Source organism: Electrophorus electricus, chromosome 9, assembly GCF_041902795.1.
Source record: "Electrophorus electricus isolate QZ-2024a chromosome 9, ASM4190279v1, whole genome shotgun sequence".
Classification (NCBI taxonomy): Eukaryota; Metazoa; Chordata; class Actinopteri; order Gymnotiformes; family Gymnotidae; genus Electrophorus; species Electrophorus electricus.
In genome coordinates, this window is record NC_137505.1 from 18,637,501 (window position 1) to 18,655,244 (window position 17,744).

The 17,744-nt window shown below is 44.3% G+C and overlaps 1 protein-coding gene across 7 annotated transcripts in view; it reads right to left on the minus strand.

Annotated features, from left to right (window-relative positions):
• fgf14 (fibroblast growth factor 14) overlaps window positions 1–17,744 on the minus strand; it is a 111,293-nt gene that overhangs the window by 30,590 nt on the left and 62,959 nt on the right. The window contains exon 1 of one of the 7 annotated variants that reach the window (XM_035522810.2): window positions 4,415–5,658. The exons of the other annotated variants lie outside the window; for them this stretch is intronic. Within the exon in view, the coding sequence (XP_035378703.1) occupies window positions 4,415–4,607 (193 nt within the window). The 5' untranslated portion in view covers window positions 4,608–5,658. Of the gene's footprint in view, window positions 1–4,414; window positions 5,659–17,744 lie in introns of those variants that run through there. 7 annotated transcript variants of the gene reach the window in all.

Genomic DNA, 17,744 nt, shown 5'->3' on the forward strand with positions numbered 1-17,744 from the left:
GGTAACGCTCGCTCGGTAGAGTCAAAAGGCCTGTACAGTCTGTATGGCGCGCTACAGCCTGGAGGATAGAGATAAAATCTCTCATCAAGAGTGCATAGTGCAAACTCACAGTCAAGCGTTATGGTAGAATAAGACATGAATTTCAAATTAGCAATAGGAGCCGTGACAATCTAGGCACCCCTTAGTGTAGTGTTTAGAGTTAATAATGCCCTGTTAGAGTAGAACAGAGATGGAAAAACCTCAGAGAGAAGAGAAGAGAACAGAACAGAAGACCAAAGACAAGTGGAAAGTAGTAAAGGAGAGAAATAGAGAGAGTGGGAAAGAGAGGGAGAGAGATGGAGGTAGCAATCACCAGACAGAAAGGGGGCCATGCTTGGCTGCACACAGAGGCAGCTGCAGCCTCAACCACAAGATGTGACTGACCCACTTTAGAAGCTTCTGGAAAAAGGAGAGGGGCTTTCCCAGCCTACATAGCCACGCAGACACACCACTGTTGTCATGGTAAAGCTCGGAGCAGCGCAGACATGTTAGGATGTCGCGTTCCTGCTCCTCCTAAGTTTAATCATAATAGCAGTAGCCCTTCCCTGCAGATTAGGGAGATCGTCATAATACCCGTGTGGGTGTGCGACAGACAGGATTTCCTACATTTGACATAAAGGGATTTCTGCAGTTAAGTGCAATCAAATTTGTTTACTTTAATTGCCAAAGAGCTATATGGCAACATATTTGTCCCAAAACTGAGTCAAAATAAATGGTGATTAAATCCAGCTCAAGCACCCCCACCCATGCCATGACACTATGCAGTCCACAAAGCTCATCGACAGCTGAAAAGAGAGATATGGCACTAGAGAGGACACATGTTTAGAGCGACATCAAGCAGCAGTTCCTTTGGCAAACTCTATTCAGCGCTTGCCATACAAGCATTACCTCGGCCAGAAGCACAAAGGCATAACACTTCCAAACACTTCTAGCATAATAGAGAGAATCCAGGATTCATCTGACATATTAATGAAGCACAACATGAAGGGAGATTAAAAACTAATCTCCACCAGTGGTTTTCCTTCCCACTGAACAGTTTAATTGGACACAACAACCGACCAGAAGCTGTGCCGAACTGACCCATTTTGAAGATGGAATTAAGGAACAGCTGTCAGGTTTTCTCTCCTGTTTATTAGCCTGATGGTGTTTGCAGTGAAGTGCTGAGGCTGTAGCAGCCTGTGGCATCTTGACTGGCGTGCCCACTCTGCCAAGTTAGCACATGACCTCTGAACAGCTGAAGGTCACAAAGAGTTACCCTCAACTCGCTCTGCTCCAAAGAGCTCTTGTGAATCTGTTTATTCATACTAACTCCACGCAAACTACCTAAGATTGACCGTGGCAAATTTCCTAAGCTCTACTTCAAAGGGATTCTATGCTGGAAGCTAAGCAGGGTTAAGCGTTTTGCTAGTTTTGCTAAACAAGCACTGTGCAATGCGATTGTTCGGAAGAGCTTTCAAAATCACACAGGCAGCACTGCCTCCTTCTACTGACCACAAGAAACTCATCTCCCTTTTCAGACAGAGCACACACTCAGCAACAACCCCTCAGCGAAACCCTGATCTTATTTCCATGACTATGAAGAATGGTGGAGCCCATGAAAAAAAAAAAGGGTACAAACTGTACCATGGTCCAGTGCTGAGAGGCAATCAAAGGAACACCCCTCCTTCGATCTCCAGACCAGAAGGGAACAGGCGCACAAAGGAGACATTAAATAAATGAAAGCAGCGCGCAGTTTCCCTGGCCTATAGACACCTTTCATGTGCCGAGCTGTTTGGCAAGACGTTCCGGGGACTTTCGCTGATCGTAACATGCAGCTTTCCTTCCCCAGCACTGGAGAACAAACAAAAACAGGGCCGGCTTTTGTGAAACCATGGCGTGCGATGGCAGCACCTTTTTAGCAAATTGAATCTCGGAATATTGGTATTACGGCTGAGGCACTCGGAGATTCACCAGAGCGGTGGGAAAAAATAATAAAAAATTCACCGATCAGCTATTTTTAAAAATCCAAAAAAGATGGACCCAGCGTGTTCCTGATGCTTTGTGATGCCTCAGAGGCCCGACATTTTCCTGCAGGAGCTTAATGGCGTGTGCGCCAGTCTTGACACTGGCGTTCAGCCCGAGTCCAAGGTGCCAGTCACAAGGCGCGACAGCCCTCTGCACAAGCCTGACATGCTTTGCCCACGCTTCCACTTCCCCTTCGACGAGGGCGCCCAGCGCATCTCGGCGCTCCTTAAGATGGGTGGCCGCGCTCGGGTGTATTTGCTGGGTGCGTCCTTCCCGCAGCTGCCTACTGAATTAAGCCCCAGCAAACAAACCATTATTCTTCCTTAGCGCATGGATTACATGTGAGGAGGAGAGAAAAGGAGAGAGAGAGAGAGAGAGAGAGAAGAGACAAAAAGACCATCTTTCTCTATGCAGCACCCAGCAATCCCTCATGGCTGAACTTGGGAAGAAAAAAAAAAGCTTGCTAAAGATTTTCCAAATCTCACAGCAATGTGAAATTAATGAGGTAACTCCCAGAGGGACCTCCATCACAAATACTGCCGGCAAGTACGCAGCACGACTCAGAAGGGGGCTCTCTGCCCCCAGCTGAGTGCCAGACTTGCCATCAGCTGCCAAAGCAAGACAAACCATCCGTTTGAGCCAGTCTCTTTGGGGGGGGGGGGGGGGGTTGGGGGTTGGTTTCCCATGTGATCATGTGGGTTGCTTAAGAGGGGACACACACAGCTTGCAGGAGCCACAGGCAGCAGCGACTCAGCATAGTGCATGACCACACCTGAAGGCTAGGGTGCACAGGGTGACCATGAGCAGCTCCCCAGCCAGGCTAAGATGGCCGTCACGGGGTATGAGGTGTAGCCGGGATGGTCCGAGGCCTAATCCATCACTCCCGGCCTCTCCTGGCAACAGCGTGTATCTTTTCTTCACTATTTATTTGGCTGAGATTGCCCTCTGGACATCTCTGACAGGTACCATGATATACTGCACACCAACCTGTGGCCTATATTAGAATTTTATCAGCCTGTGGCCTCACCGTTTACTGTTAGCTGGCATTAACACATCTTATCGAAGCAAGTGATTATCCACAACTTACAAAAAGTTATGTTCAATCCAAGCACATGCGCATACATACACAAACACACAAACACACACACACACATACGCACGCACATGCACACACACACACAGCAAAGCTTTCCATTTCCATGTGATGTCCTTTTGTTATATGCAAATATAATATTGTACTGTGTTCCAACAATACATAGCAGTCAGGTAAATTTTCACAATGTGAAACATCAATCCTTTTAAAATTCTTTGTGCATTAAGCTAAAATGCCAAGTAATGCCAAATTCACACAAGTAGAGTGAAGTCAAACAATAAAACTGAAGAACAGGCCATAAACATGATGAATCAATGTGATATAACAGGAGCATTTAAAATGCTGGACGTGTGGATATCTGGCGGCAAATTTTAAATTTATTAATTTATTATCAAGTAAAAACTGGCTATGTCCTGGGATAATGAAGAAAAAGAAAATGGATACAACTGCACAAAATGGCTACATCAGTGCTAAGAGATCATGATTTTATCGTCATACTCTCTAAACTGAATACAGTGGGATATTCAATTGTTGACATTTCCACTGAAGTTGCCATTTGTTAAATGCTGTCGACTGATGATCTGTGATAGTATCTTTGCGCAACAAGTCTAACACCTGCTGTTCACTTTGCACTCGACTGAGACAAATGAATCATCAGCTCAGACACAGCAAAACAAAAGATATATACACACACGCGCGCGCGCGCGCACACACACACACACACACACACACACACACACAGGCCTAATGAATATATCTGACATAAAAAAAGCTTATGCGGCCTACATGAGCCAGACAGTCGGAGAGGCGGGATTCACTATCGAAATAATGGTATATTAACGGCATTAGAAGGGTACATTTCGTTCGATGGATTACTGCTGACTATGCGTTTGGACGCCTGATCTTAACACTATTCAATACTCTTCTGACAATGCACTGTGGCAATTCTGCATGCTTTCGGAAGCATCGCATGGAACTTCTCTGTACAATCAGTTTCAGACGTATGAGACGCAGTCTAGTTCTGTGTGAGCTCCAGACTACACTTCTAAGAGCGACCCTTGTTATTCTCCGCGCATGACAGCGGAAACATAAATTCCGGGGTTCGTCGAATAAGGTGCGAATAAATTAAATTAGTCCATCCTAAAAAACTATTCACAAGCAATAAGAGACAGCGAGTGTGGTGATATGGAGTGTGCGCATAACGAGTATAGCTACAATAGACGCCGTTCACTGTTTACGTTACTGTGCCCGTCAATCTGTAGAGCGAACTTCTCGCACCTTGTCGCCGTAGTCTCCGCTTCCTGAGGCCGAAGATTCGCACTTTGGAGAAGATGTCGACAAGGTTTCCGTTGCAAAGACCCTTGTTCTTGTTCGGGCTTTTCCTCCTCCTGTTCGTGGAGGGACGGTCTAGATGCTGCTCCCGCGCCTGTCTCTTTTGCCGGATCAAACCGCTGGCAATTGCCGCTGCCATGTTTCAAAAACTGAACTGTTTAACTCTGTACACAAAGCACAGACGACAACCTCCTTCAGTGTCCGCGCTCTTGATCACTGTCCCATATTTACGGTGGTTTGCTCTGCCCTCGGTGAGACTGGTGTATTAATTGATATTATTCAGTAATGCCCGGAGAACGCAAATGACGAGGAAAAAAAGACTCTGTGCTGACATAATTGATGCAAAAGTACCTCTCGGAGGCTAGCGGTTCATGTTCTCCTTAAGGCTCATCCAGTTTCCAAAAACATCTGTTTTAGAACTCGCACGAAACGGTTCACTTCTCATACCTGCATACTGGTTTTTCGGCGAAGCGCTTAGACGATTATGACTTCGGTTCCAGGCACGTCGCCTGCTTTACCTACATTCGGGTGTGATGTGTCCGCAACTTTCCTCTCTTTTTGTCCGGCTTTTCAGCTTTTGGGAGTCAGCACCCTGGACAGCGACGTCCACGCCGAATGTTGCGCCCGCCGCCGACCAAACAAATGCCGTTTTCTTCTAATTATCGTCCACCTTCTCCCAAGTGGAGCTCCGCGACGAGTACCTCTCCGATCACATACTCACCAAGTTTAGCGGCAATGTACTTTTCACAAAACGTGCACTCATCTTGGAAATATTCAGCATTTGCGACGATTGCTAGTCGCAATGACAGGTGTAACAATGACGCGCCGTGGCAAGTTTGAACGAAGGAATTATGATGTCTTTAGGATATCCAGACACTTCTTCTGATGTCTCTTCAAACGATCGTCCCCAAACATTCATGGTTTAACTCGGCCGGAGTTTCAGAAATGACATGCATCATTTTCTTTTCCTTTCAGTCAGTCGAGGAGGGAAAAAAAATGTAAGCAACACTGACCCGGCTGTAATGAAAATGACGTCTGCCTCGTGTATCCTACAAATAAATAAACTCGAGACGCTTGGAGCGTCAAACACAAAATGCTTATCGAGATGATTTCTTTATTAGAAAGGCAAACGCTTGGCACGGAAAGGAAAAAAAAAAGACAAGCGCCGAACGCGTTTGTTTTCACCTCAAGGCAAGAGCATACTTGCGTCTGTAACTCCCGCGCGAGGGGGGGGGGAAAGGCACTCGCTTTCCGTCTCGAGCACAGATCAATGCATCTCCGGCATCAACAAGTCTTAACGACTAACTCCTCCTTTGCCATGATTTCAAAGGGGAGAGAGAGAACCCAACCTTCGCCTACAAGCAGAACAAGCATGTTTCTCAAGGAAGTAGCTTTCCAGTATACTGTGAGCTGATAACGCTTACACAGCCATTTTATAACAGACACCTTTAGTCAAACGAGGTGTCAAACGAGAAGTCGGTCACAACAGAACGTTTATTAAACAGTCACCAAATTTACTTAAGATAATATTTTATTAATTTTAATATGGGCTTCACATTTTTAATGAGATTGCATTTTACTGTTTGTCATAGAACACACTAAAATGATTCTTTCGCTGATTCTTTCAATAATAACAGAGTCAATCATGGATTAAGTAAACATAAGAGCAAAAATGCAATGTGGCTTACTATTAAAACACCTTGAGCTCATAAACTCGTGTGACACTACGTGTAGTCACTACTGAAATCCTACCAGGAAGAGTTTCTGTTTAATCATTTGACTTAAGAGGGAAAGCTTCAAGGAAAACAGTTGCTATGGCTGCTCCAGCCGACTCCTGGTGCTCGGAAATTAAATTCAGTACTACGGACAGCGCCTCCTCCTGCTTGAGAAAACAGGTAGCGAGTAGCACAGCGAACGATGGTCAAAGCCTACGACTGACCGCCCATATTACCCATACAGCGTACACGTGCTGTATTTCTGCTAGGAATGAATAATCGGAATTTCTCACCCTTTGTTTGTCGTGCACTCTCACACTCACCTGTGGTTAAGCATACAATAATGAATTCCGAGATAAGAGGTGACGTGCCAAGTTAATATCATGGCCCAATAATCCCGGGTATTTTCTCATTTAGATCAATATCACGGAAAAAAAACTCAATCACAGGCAAAGAAATAAAAAAAAACTCAAGAGAGCCATCTGCTGTTTGTCGCAGTAGAGGAATATCCGGCTAAGCTTGGGGACCGTGACAAAGATCGTTCTTCACGGCTCATCGGCCGTACCAGGCTCGAGACTGCTTTTACAACATCGCAAACCCGTGCAAAAAAAAAAAAAAAAAAAAAAAAAAAAGCGAGCAAAACATACTCACCTGTCACTAATTATAACATACAGGCCTGCCAGTAACTCTAACGTACCAAAACATGTCACTCATATGTGCAGCCTGCGCCGTAGTCTGTTTCGCATGAAAATTAGCACTACGTGTCGGTGCGTGCGCGGGAATTAAAACTCCGTCTTGGAGCGTGTGTGTATTGTTCCATTTAAACCACCATTATCTGCTTACACGTAGCGATAGGTAAGTCCGAGCCCCCTCCTAGCCGCAATCTTTAAAGCATATTTTAAACAAAGCCATTTTAAATAAGGCCATATCGCTGCCAAAATACAGCAACTTTTTTTTTTTTTTATTATAGATCGGACAAATTTATATGCACGTCCACCTATTTTTTTCCTTACGAATAAGCAAATCCCGAAGCGGGATAATGGGACAGGAACGTGTTGTATTCCTCATTCGTAGTTGTGATGACTTTGAAGCAGTGCAGTTTGCTTTCCTGCCAGCAGCGGACACTGTCAGCTCAACAATGACACTTTACACAATATGAGCTTGACCGTGCTGCACAGAGGATATTCAAGAGGCAGCCTTCCTGCCCACCGAATGTCACCGCATCTTTACGAAGGAAAATATGACTTGGGGGGGGGGGGGGGGGGGGGAATCCTTCACTGCACAATCGAGGCATTAGCAACGCCCTTCCTGTAACTGAGCCAGGAACGTCCAAATAACATAATTGTAACGTTGGCCCGAGTGCCGCTAGGCGCGGAGCAGGATGCACAGACTCCCTTGACGCTGTGGAACATTTACTGACATGTAACACAAACGACTACATAAACATCGACGATGGCTAACGCAAACATACACCGACACTAACAATGACCAACACTGAGGCGCACACTGACGGCGGTTTAAACAGACAGACAAACAGTCAACGTTAAACCCCGTGCAGGTGCGCTCTATCACGGAGGGCGTGGCTACTTACAAGGGTGACCCCCCCCCGTACCACGTGACGGGGGGGGGCGTTCCGTGACAATAATTATCTTTATGGACTGTATTATGACAGGTATAAAAGTCTAAATGTGAGGCGATGTTTCTACTTCCACAGTCATTTGCAGTTCTGCCCAGTCCACTTTTTGGCTGAAAGGTCCCTAGAACTCATTGTAAAAAATACCCTAACGTAACCGCGACAAGCAAAATTTAAATCATGGATTTACTCCACATTTATTTTGGACAGCAATATTGTTTAGAATCGATCCTTAATACGCTACAGTAATTAAGACAAGAATCTTTATATCAGGGTTTAGAATATCACCAGTATCATTGATGAGGGAAAAGCTGACAGTCAAGCGAAGTACACAAACAATCAAACCACAAAAAAAAAAAAAACCACAGCAAAGGCGTCTGTGAAATATTATAGATTATTCAACAGCTATGCCATGCAGTAAGGCATGTAAGGAATTCCAGCGCAATTATAGCCTAAACTGTTCTGTATTTCCATGCTCTCATTTTATCTACAAGACATGGCTGGCAGCTTAGAAACAGAGCCTAGCGTTTAGTCATTATGAGATGAGATGTTCGCCATTCGTACCACCCATATTTGAAATGAAAAAAGAAGAGAATTATGTTACTGATAGAGACAATGGAGAAAGAATAATGACTCAAAGCCTTCTATTTGCTAAACACTATAAACAGATATATTGAATGTAACATAAAAAGAGGAAAAAAAGCGATGCATTGCAGACATTACTGATCATTTGAGATAAGTGATTGAAATAGGACCGCGAGTCCAAACCTAGACGTTTTTTTTCCTCCTGAAGGTATGAGCCTCCATGGCAAACCCATTGCAAATTCAACAGAGGTGAGATCACTTCTGCAGTTCTGACAGACCGTGGCACAACCCCATTTATAGGGGCTAGAGCTAACGTGGTTAGTCAGAGCTCACAGTCTGCACCAAATCTGGCCAAGATCAAATGCATTCAGATCAGGAAAAGTGAAGCGCATTTAACCAGGATTAATTCTGGCTCTGTATTTTAAATCCAGATCTGTAAGAACATGTTCAGTATGAGCAGGACTATCAAGATCGAAATATTTCAAGACAAGGTTAACCCAAAGAACAGATGCTACTTATCATAAACATTTTCAAAACAACCCTCAGTGACACAGATATATGCTCACAATGATGATAGCTATTTCTATGCAATGCATACGTTCACACTAGATCACCAGTTTTGGAAGAAAAAGTCACCTCTAAATTTTCTCTCCTGGGATCCAGGCTTCCATCTCTATGCCAAGGAGATTTCTCTCCCTGACAGGTCTCATAATAACACATCTGGATCCCATACGTACAGCTCTAATAATCCCTGGGTCAACAGCTATTTGAAGCTGGAAAAGCAAGAGATCACATTGCTGTCTCCCAATGGTTATTAATGAGTCACTTACTTCAATCAAATACTTAAATTCAGTATGCTCCAACCAAACCAGTTAAACTAACATATTTGTTCTCGTTTTTGTTCTCGATCCTCCTTTCTGTTTTTGCGTCACCGTGTAATTGCTGTTCTTTTCTTCTTTAGCACTCTTTAGTGTGAGTTTTAGCACACTTTAGTGTGAGTATCAGTGCTCTTATTGCAGTCATTCCTGTGCTGGATCACCATCCTGTCTATCAAGTGCTTTAAATGGGTTCACCTGCATAATGTTGACACATCTATAGCCTTCATAGTGCCAAATTCACCATGCATGTTTAAATGCGGATGTAATTTACAATATTTACAATACTGACTATTACATTCGTCACAACAGATATATTACAGGGGATTCAACTATTGAACTGATTATCAGTTGTAATTTATAAAGTGTATTACAACGCAGATTCACACAACCACAAAAATAAATAAATAAATTCCATCTTCCAGAAAGAAGCTTTGGGCATCATCTCACGAACACTAAAGAGGAGCTGAGCGGAGCATGAAGAGGCAGCCCTGCAAATGCCATTACAGTCACAGCCGCTGTGTGGACCCCACAGTAAAAGATCCCATTCCCCCTGCCAGGAAGAGGTCACCGGATGAGTAAAAGCTCGGATTAATAGAGCCGCAGTGTGCTACCTAGCAGCCCGCGTGGCATGCGGAAGGAGATGGAGCTTGTAGACAAAAAAGGCATAGGACTGGCGCGGAAATCCGATCACCAGAATTCCACTCTGCCGAAGGACGCAACAAACGTCAGTGGTGGGAAACAGCCCAGCCGCCTGTCCCTACTGCTCTATGCCACCGTGGGTTTCATTTAGCCACCGTCACGGGAGCAACAGTAAGATGAAGACCGCACTTTTTGACAGGGGTTCGTAAAGAAAAGGTTTAGCACCTGACTTGCTTGAATCGATTATATCGCACTCCAAAAGTCGGCAGTTCATCCCGCCCTCTCGACACACAGGGCCTTGGTGCGTTTGCCATAAAAGGCCTCCATCACCTGGAACAGTTGCAGTTAACACTGTTCACTAGCCTAAGCAGCTGCCCGTTATGAGCACAAGAGCAGGGTGAGAACCGGGAGCTCTGCTTAAGTGTTTCAGAATGGTCCATTAGGGTTTGGAGTGAATTATCCGACAACATACTAAAAGGGAGAGATACTGAGAGCCTAAATGATTAGGTCTCGGTCTTTGTAGGAGTCCTCCACGTTTCCAAATGCCCTGATGGCTTTGCACTGCTACAAATAGTTACTATTTTACATCAATAACAGGAGTTTCGGTACTGTATACTGAAGTGAGTTTATGTTACGTAAGAAATAATGATCAGAGAATATAAGAATATAGAATGTATGTATGCACAATGCGTATATAAATCTTGAATGCTGCATAAATAAATGGGTATTAATTAGACAGAGGGACATTTTGCGGACATTTAAAACGCAAGTACTTGCATCATCAAAGTCACAATGAAGAAGTAACAAAACAAAATCTCCTGAAAAAGAGAGTGTGATACCAATACCTCCTGCATGATTTCTGTCCTTATTTCAAACTGTTTGCACTGCTACCTGGCCTGTGCCTCACTGTGATTTCCTGCATGGCGTCATTCAGGGTAAAACATGGAGTCATTTCAGCTAAGGATGCTAAAGTTAGCATCATGAAACCCGGGAAAGACTATGACTGGAGACCAGCACAGGCTGCAACCTTTACTGCCTCTTTGCTTTAACCCGCAGGAATCTTGGGTTATTTTGGCCATTTTTTAATACTGGGTATCTTTTTCAGTACATCATCACCTCCATAACCTGACATAGATGAGTTGTTTTTTCACTTCAACATACTTTATGAACCTATTGGACCCAAACAAACATAAAAAATGTTTCAAAAGTCAAATTTCAAAAATTAGGGGGGTTTTATTACTATAAAACACACAGGCGTACTCAGTGAAGCATTTTAAAGGTTGCAATTGTGAATGCGTAAATGTAAAATTGAGATAAAATCAAACTGTGTTTCATTTCCACTTGGTCTGTCGAAAGCAAACAAAAACTCAAATGCCGTTTCAAGCCAGCGCTTTCAATGCAGCGATGCTGACAGTATTGTTCCACTTGACCGTGTTGTTATGCTGCGACGTCTCGTGGCGTAATTGCTCTGGCGTAATCACCGGCTCCAGAGGGTTGAGTCGGCACCCGTCTGTACTGTGTCTGTGTCCCAGTGAAAGTGAGAGGGACCTGTGCCGATCGATGGAAGAAGAGCCGGCTTGCGCTGCAGGGCTCCGCCATTTCACCCGACATTTAAAGATCAGCAAGAAGTCTTATTAGAGAGATGAAAAGAGCAAGTGTGGCTTAACAGGAGATAATGAATGAAGCTGCTTCTCTAAACTGTGCAGACAAGCCTAAACAAAAAACCCACTTTTCAGATTCCATCTTATTTAGCACAGATTACATGTTATTTAGCACAGATTACATGTTATTTAGCACAGATTACATGTTATTTAGCACAGAACTGTTGTTCGTAAGGACATAATCAGCCAGTTAGCATGTTAGAATAAGCAATAGGACATCTATGAGGATTCTTGTAACTTCCAAACGAATGAGGCATGTCCGAGTCTCATTCCAAATGCGTAACATCTGCCTGAAGTCGGAGTCAGAAATCGTTCCTTAAGAGCCACTCACGTGCACAAGAATCTGGTCCGTAATGAATCAAACAGACAACAGCTAAAGACCTGGTGTTAAGGCAGTGGGAATATTTCCCGTTGTAAAAACAGCTCAGGAAAGCGGTCTTTAACGAGCCGTGGCTTCACTAAGAACAGGCTGCCTGCAGCATCACCTCAAACTGAAGTGGCTCAGACGGTTTGGCACCACGCTGGCACTACAGTGGCCTGCTCCCACCACGGCCATGCTTAACCAGCAGGAGCGATGCCCTGTCCCTCATATTGCATCTCTGTAATCGCAGGATGGCACCTGAAAGGGGGCGGGGGGGGCCGGGGGGCATATAAAGAGGAAAGACCCGGAGAACCTCTCCGACTGTGAACTCAGCTAAGCTCCTCGCCATCCAGGGGAGACGTGGCGGGCGTCTGGCATGCCTGCCTTTGTCCTCTGATCCTATTTTACGCAACTCCCAAAAGTGCCCCGTCAGCATTGGAGCGAAAATATCCAAAAGGAGTCTGTAAACATAAAGTAGCTGATATTCCTCCTAGTAAACACCGCTTTCCTCTGCTGAGAGAGAGAAAAAAGAGATGAGGCGGTGGAGGGGACTCTAATCTCCGAGTGGAAGCCCAGGGGACTTCCAAGTACTCACACTCGAGCGAACAGTGCAGGCTGCACCGTGGAAAGGGAATTAGGTTCGTGTTGGTTCAGTCAGGATGACAGGGCCACAGCTGTTAACATGTTAATGTGTGCTGGTGTAGGAACGTTCTCACCGGAATGTGTTCATGGCCTTTTAAAAGAGCCTCACAATTCCACACACCCTCTTCGCGAATTCTAACGCTAAGTATACCCATCGTTCACCCTCAAAGCTGTGAGCAGGAGGTCTGTGGCCACTGCCGGGCATTCCTCTGTGGCGTTTGCTGCGAGTCAGCTTGTAGAAAACTGTGTTTTAAAGTCTTTAAAGTCTGATTTAGTGTAAATTAAATGTGTGCTAAGTGCAATGTTGCATCATGAAAGACACAGAGGGGGAGACAGGCCTTAAAAATGCGATGCAAATCAAAGCAAAGGGAAGAATTCTCTTTGCAAGAATAATGAGACCGAGCAACAGAATTGTCCAGAACGCAGGGAGCGGTGAATGTGCAGCCGGGGAAGAAGGGAGCTACTTTTGTGCTGCCGTGCTTCAGAATGCCAAACAGCAGACTCCATCTCCTGACATCAAAATCCTGTGCTGGACCACATTTATGTACTCCGCTATGCTCAGTTCATTAGCAGACGGCATCATTTCAGGCAAGTTCACAGATGAGAGCTGCACTACCACAAGGATATCTGTCTACAGGACTCAAGAGAAACCATGTGACAGCCAGAACTATCTCCACAGGGCATCAAACCTTTGTGTCTCCTGCCGTTTACTACGCTCACACACAAGCTCCCAAACAATAACACAAACTGAGATGTATGCTTTAGATTTCCATTAAGATTTGTCAATTAATATTAATTATACCATATACCCTTGTTACTGTTTCAGGCTGTCACTTCCGTTACGTTCCATATCACTAGTCAGCACGTATCACTAGTGGACAGGGTTGCACTTGGGCAATTGTGAATAGTATCGTAAATTATCCCCATAGGTTTTATTTTTACTGTATGTTATTGTAATTCTTCTCTATTCTTCTTATTTATTCAACTATTAACTATATTAATTCTGTTGCATCACCCGAAATTCCCCCACGAGGCTCAATAAAGTAATCTCATCTTATTTTAATTGCTTAAAAATAATTAGGATATTAGGCGCATGCCAACCATATAATGGTGTCAAAGAATCTAAATTAAAAATTGGTTGCCATTTACTCTGCAAAGAAAAGGCAAGCTGTGTTTCAGAGAAGGGAGTGCGATGGTCTGATGGGAACTGTGCGAAGCCTGCAGCCATTCAACCCGATCTGAAACAGCAAAAAGAGTGCGGCATTTACATGCAACACTTCAGCTTCGATCGCCACGCCCTCACACAAATCCATGAAAGCTTATCTCTATGATGTGAAATTCTCACAAAGCAAAACAAGAAAGAATCAAAACAAGATCATCAGAATCAAAGAAGGCACGAAAGAGGAAAGAAAGAGAAACGATTAACTGGCTGCTGAGGAATAAGGAGTGTGGCCATTACTGGTTATTAGCCTACGCACCTCATAGAAAAGACAGCGCAAGATCTAGAGTTTATTCTAGATCACATCCAGATTGTTTCTATTTGCGTCTGGAGTGTTTTGCTCTTTTTTCTCAGGATGAGGACCAAGTGCGTGTCTGTCCCAGTCGCATGGGCTGTGACACCCAGTGATCTCAACTACAGCAAAGCCTCAGAGCACAGAGGATGGACGAAGACCTTCAGTCAGCAACACTGGAGAACAGAGAAGGTGTGGCAAAGACCATCAAGAAGAAAGTCCAGCATGACCTCAGGTGCTTTAGCACGCAACGCAAACCAGTGGCAGTGGCAGCTCAGTGATTAGGGTACTTGACTACTAAGCAGAAGGTTGTCAGTTCAAGCCCCACTATTACCAAGTTGCTGCTGTTGAGCCCCTGAGCAAGACATTTAACCCTCAATTGCTCAGTCATAATTGTAAGGTATTTTTGGATAAACGCATCAGCCAATAGGTGCCGAGATTCCTGGGACAAAGTCAGAATGGCTTGAAGGTGGAGGAAAAAATGTTGTGATCCTTATGATCCAAGCACACTACCTCCTCTGTGAGACATAGCTATGCACAGAACAGGCCCATTTGTGCATGCATGTCACTTACTGGAAACCCAGCAAAAAATGTAGGGACTGAAATATAGTCTTGCCAGAGCATCACAGGGGAGTACAGCACTGTTTATGAGTCAGAGACTTCAATCATCTACTGCAAAGAATCTGGAGCCAAATAGTATTTATGTCAATTTGTCAAAGTACCTATTACACCATGAAATACTGGGGACTATTTAGAGGGCACTAATATATATTATACATTATATATGATTTTAAATGGGTTATAATTCATCCAACAGAGATGTCAGTACCTTCAAATTAAAGCAACTCTGCACACAACATCATCATCACTCAACATCATCACCACACAAAACCAACAAAATCTGTCTCTATTTACTTGTAGAGGGCGCACTAGTATAACGTAGCAGTCATTATTAAAACACTCAGTTGCATTACCAGTGACTGCTATGCCTTGGGGGGAGTGTCCAGTGACAGGACTAAAGGTCATACAGGGACATGTGGTGTCAGTGACACCAGTGGAAAGGTCAGCAGGACAGAACAGCAAGACGGAAACCAGACCCAGGCCTGTTTATCAGTGGAGGCCAGCGTGCGGAACGTGAGCCAGGCCTGGCCGGCTTCACACAGGTGTAGATGATAATGGCATCGGCATGAGTTAACATAGGTGTCAACCAGGACAACTGGATACAGACACATAACTGCATACGCACATAAACACCCACACACACAGACCATGGCAGCTTCTCTTTCAATGCTCCCACGATTACCCCTGGTGGCAGTATGTTAGGCCAGAATAAACCCACTCCCAGTGTACACAGCGAAAGTGGAACAATAATGCATCTCCGAGCAAACACAGGCGAGTGACTGTCTGCTGACCTCTCTGGCTTATTTAATGCTCTCCGACTTGCTTACAAATAATCTCTATCCGAGCACGCGCCAAGCTTTGAAACGTGAACTGTGACGCGGACGAGGAGGAATGGGTAGCAGTACAGCTTAAGCTGTTGATCATTTCTAACCAAGCATGTGATTCGTTTTTTAAGCACCGGTGAATCTTGCACCAGGCGGTAAAGACGTCGTGGAAGCAAACGACAGAGACATCTCTCCCAGGACTCAGAGTAGAGAGACAGAGCAAGACAGTGTTCTTAATGAGATGGTGATATGCGCCACTGTGACACACATTTGTGAGGCCATTTTGGACCCTTCCATTCAAATTTTAAACAGGGGGGTGTGGGCAGGGCTCTCCTGACTGCCCATGTGATGGGCGAACATGTAAAGCGACATGTGCTCCAGGTCACGCATGCTGTGTCTCATTCCCGTTGACAACAGACCGGTCTCCCATGCTCCTGTTAGAGTGGAGCAGTATCACAGCGTCAGGTTTTTCACCGCCAGCGGCAAAAGTTATTATCCCGCTATGGAAAACAAAACAACTGCAGAAAGAGACAGGGCTGCATTAGGCATGATGGCAGTGTGCTTGTGTAAACTGCAGTGCACACAAACACACACACACACACACACACACACACACACACACACACACACACACACACACACACACACACACTAATCAAAGTGGTAGTGGTGCACCGGCCTGATCACCAGCTCAGAGAAGACAAAGGCCTGTGGCTATCGAGGGCTTTTTTAGCCTCGACACAGAGTGGCAGGTAAACCAGCACACTCCTTCCTTACCCCGTGCTTTGCACATCACACCTGACAAGATTTCAGCATCAAAGCAATCTGGTTATTCAGTGTCCTTAATTAGGAGTCCTTAACTGTTATGGGCGAGGACACAAATATATGAACAGGCTCCAAAGCTGAAAAGACATGAAGGTATCAAGTCACTTGAATGGAAACCAGTGACACTGTGTATCCTAAACACCTGTGGAATGAAAGCTGCCCCAAACATAACGCAGCATGGTGTGCTTACTCAGTTCTGTTTTCAGTGGGTGACATATTTTTGGAACTTCAACATTCTATATTGTTACAGTTCCAAAAATCTAGTCAGACAAATCCAGCCATTCTTTACTCAAGCTTCAAATTTAAGAGGCAAAAAATGTTTTAACTTTGAGTTGGTCTAATTGTCTAATTTTGAGCCCATTTTTAATTATTAGTAATTAGTTAGTTACATATTGATTAACTAGTTAGTTACATACGGACTAACATTTGGTTAACTGCAACTGAAACAACGATAAAGCAGCCCTACTTATTTTAAAAAATTGTTTTATGCTGCCATTCCACATTAACACCACAAGAGGGAGATCAAGAGCACACTCAACTAAGTGACTTGACTTGCTCAAGAAACAGGGGAAAATGTGTGTTTTAAAACATTACATCATAACTATGTTTGTTTCTCTGACTTTCTGACTAGTAAATGTACTTAAGTCAGCTAGTACTTAAAAATACTGAAACAGCCCTCAACAGCCACTAAGTACAAACATTGCTCCCAGAATATATTACACAGTTTTGCCAAAGACATGTGAATAGTATGTCTATGCTCACTCATGATCTTACAGGATATTCAAAATCCTTCTATAGCAGCACGACCTGGACACCGGCTGTGAGTGATGAAGCTGGACTGATGAAGGGCGTATGTGGCATCAGGTAGAGGTAAGCCTGAAGGGTTCAGGTAAAATAAAAACACACACCTGTCAGGACCTGAAGAAAAAGTCAATATTTGCTTAGGACAACAAAGATGCCCTCAAGTGGCCACACCGAGCTATTTCATCTTATGAGAGAGAGAGAGAGAGAGAGAGAGAGAGAGAGAGAGAGAGAGAGAGAGAGAGAGAGAGAGAGAGAGAGAGAGAACAGAGAGGAGAGATAGAATAAAGAGGGATAGTGAGAATAAAGAGAGAGAGAGAACAGAGAGAATAAAGAGAGAGAGAGAGAATAAAGAGAGAGAGAGAGAACAGAGAGAATAAAGAGAGAGAGAGAATAAAGAGATAGAGGGAGAGAATAAAGAGCAAAGATGCCACTTTTTGATGCTGCAGAAGAGCAGCATGCATGCATTCACAATTCACAAGAGTAAACAAGTAAACAGGTTACATACACGCTAAACAAGAGTATACACACAGCTGTCTAACCACACAGTCACAGTGCCTTCTGAAATTTAGGTTGCACA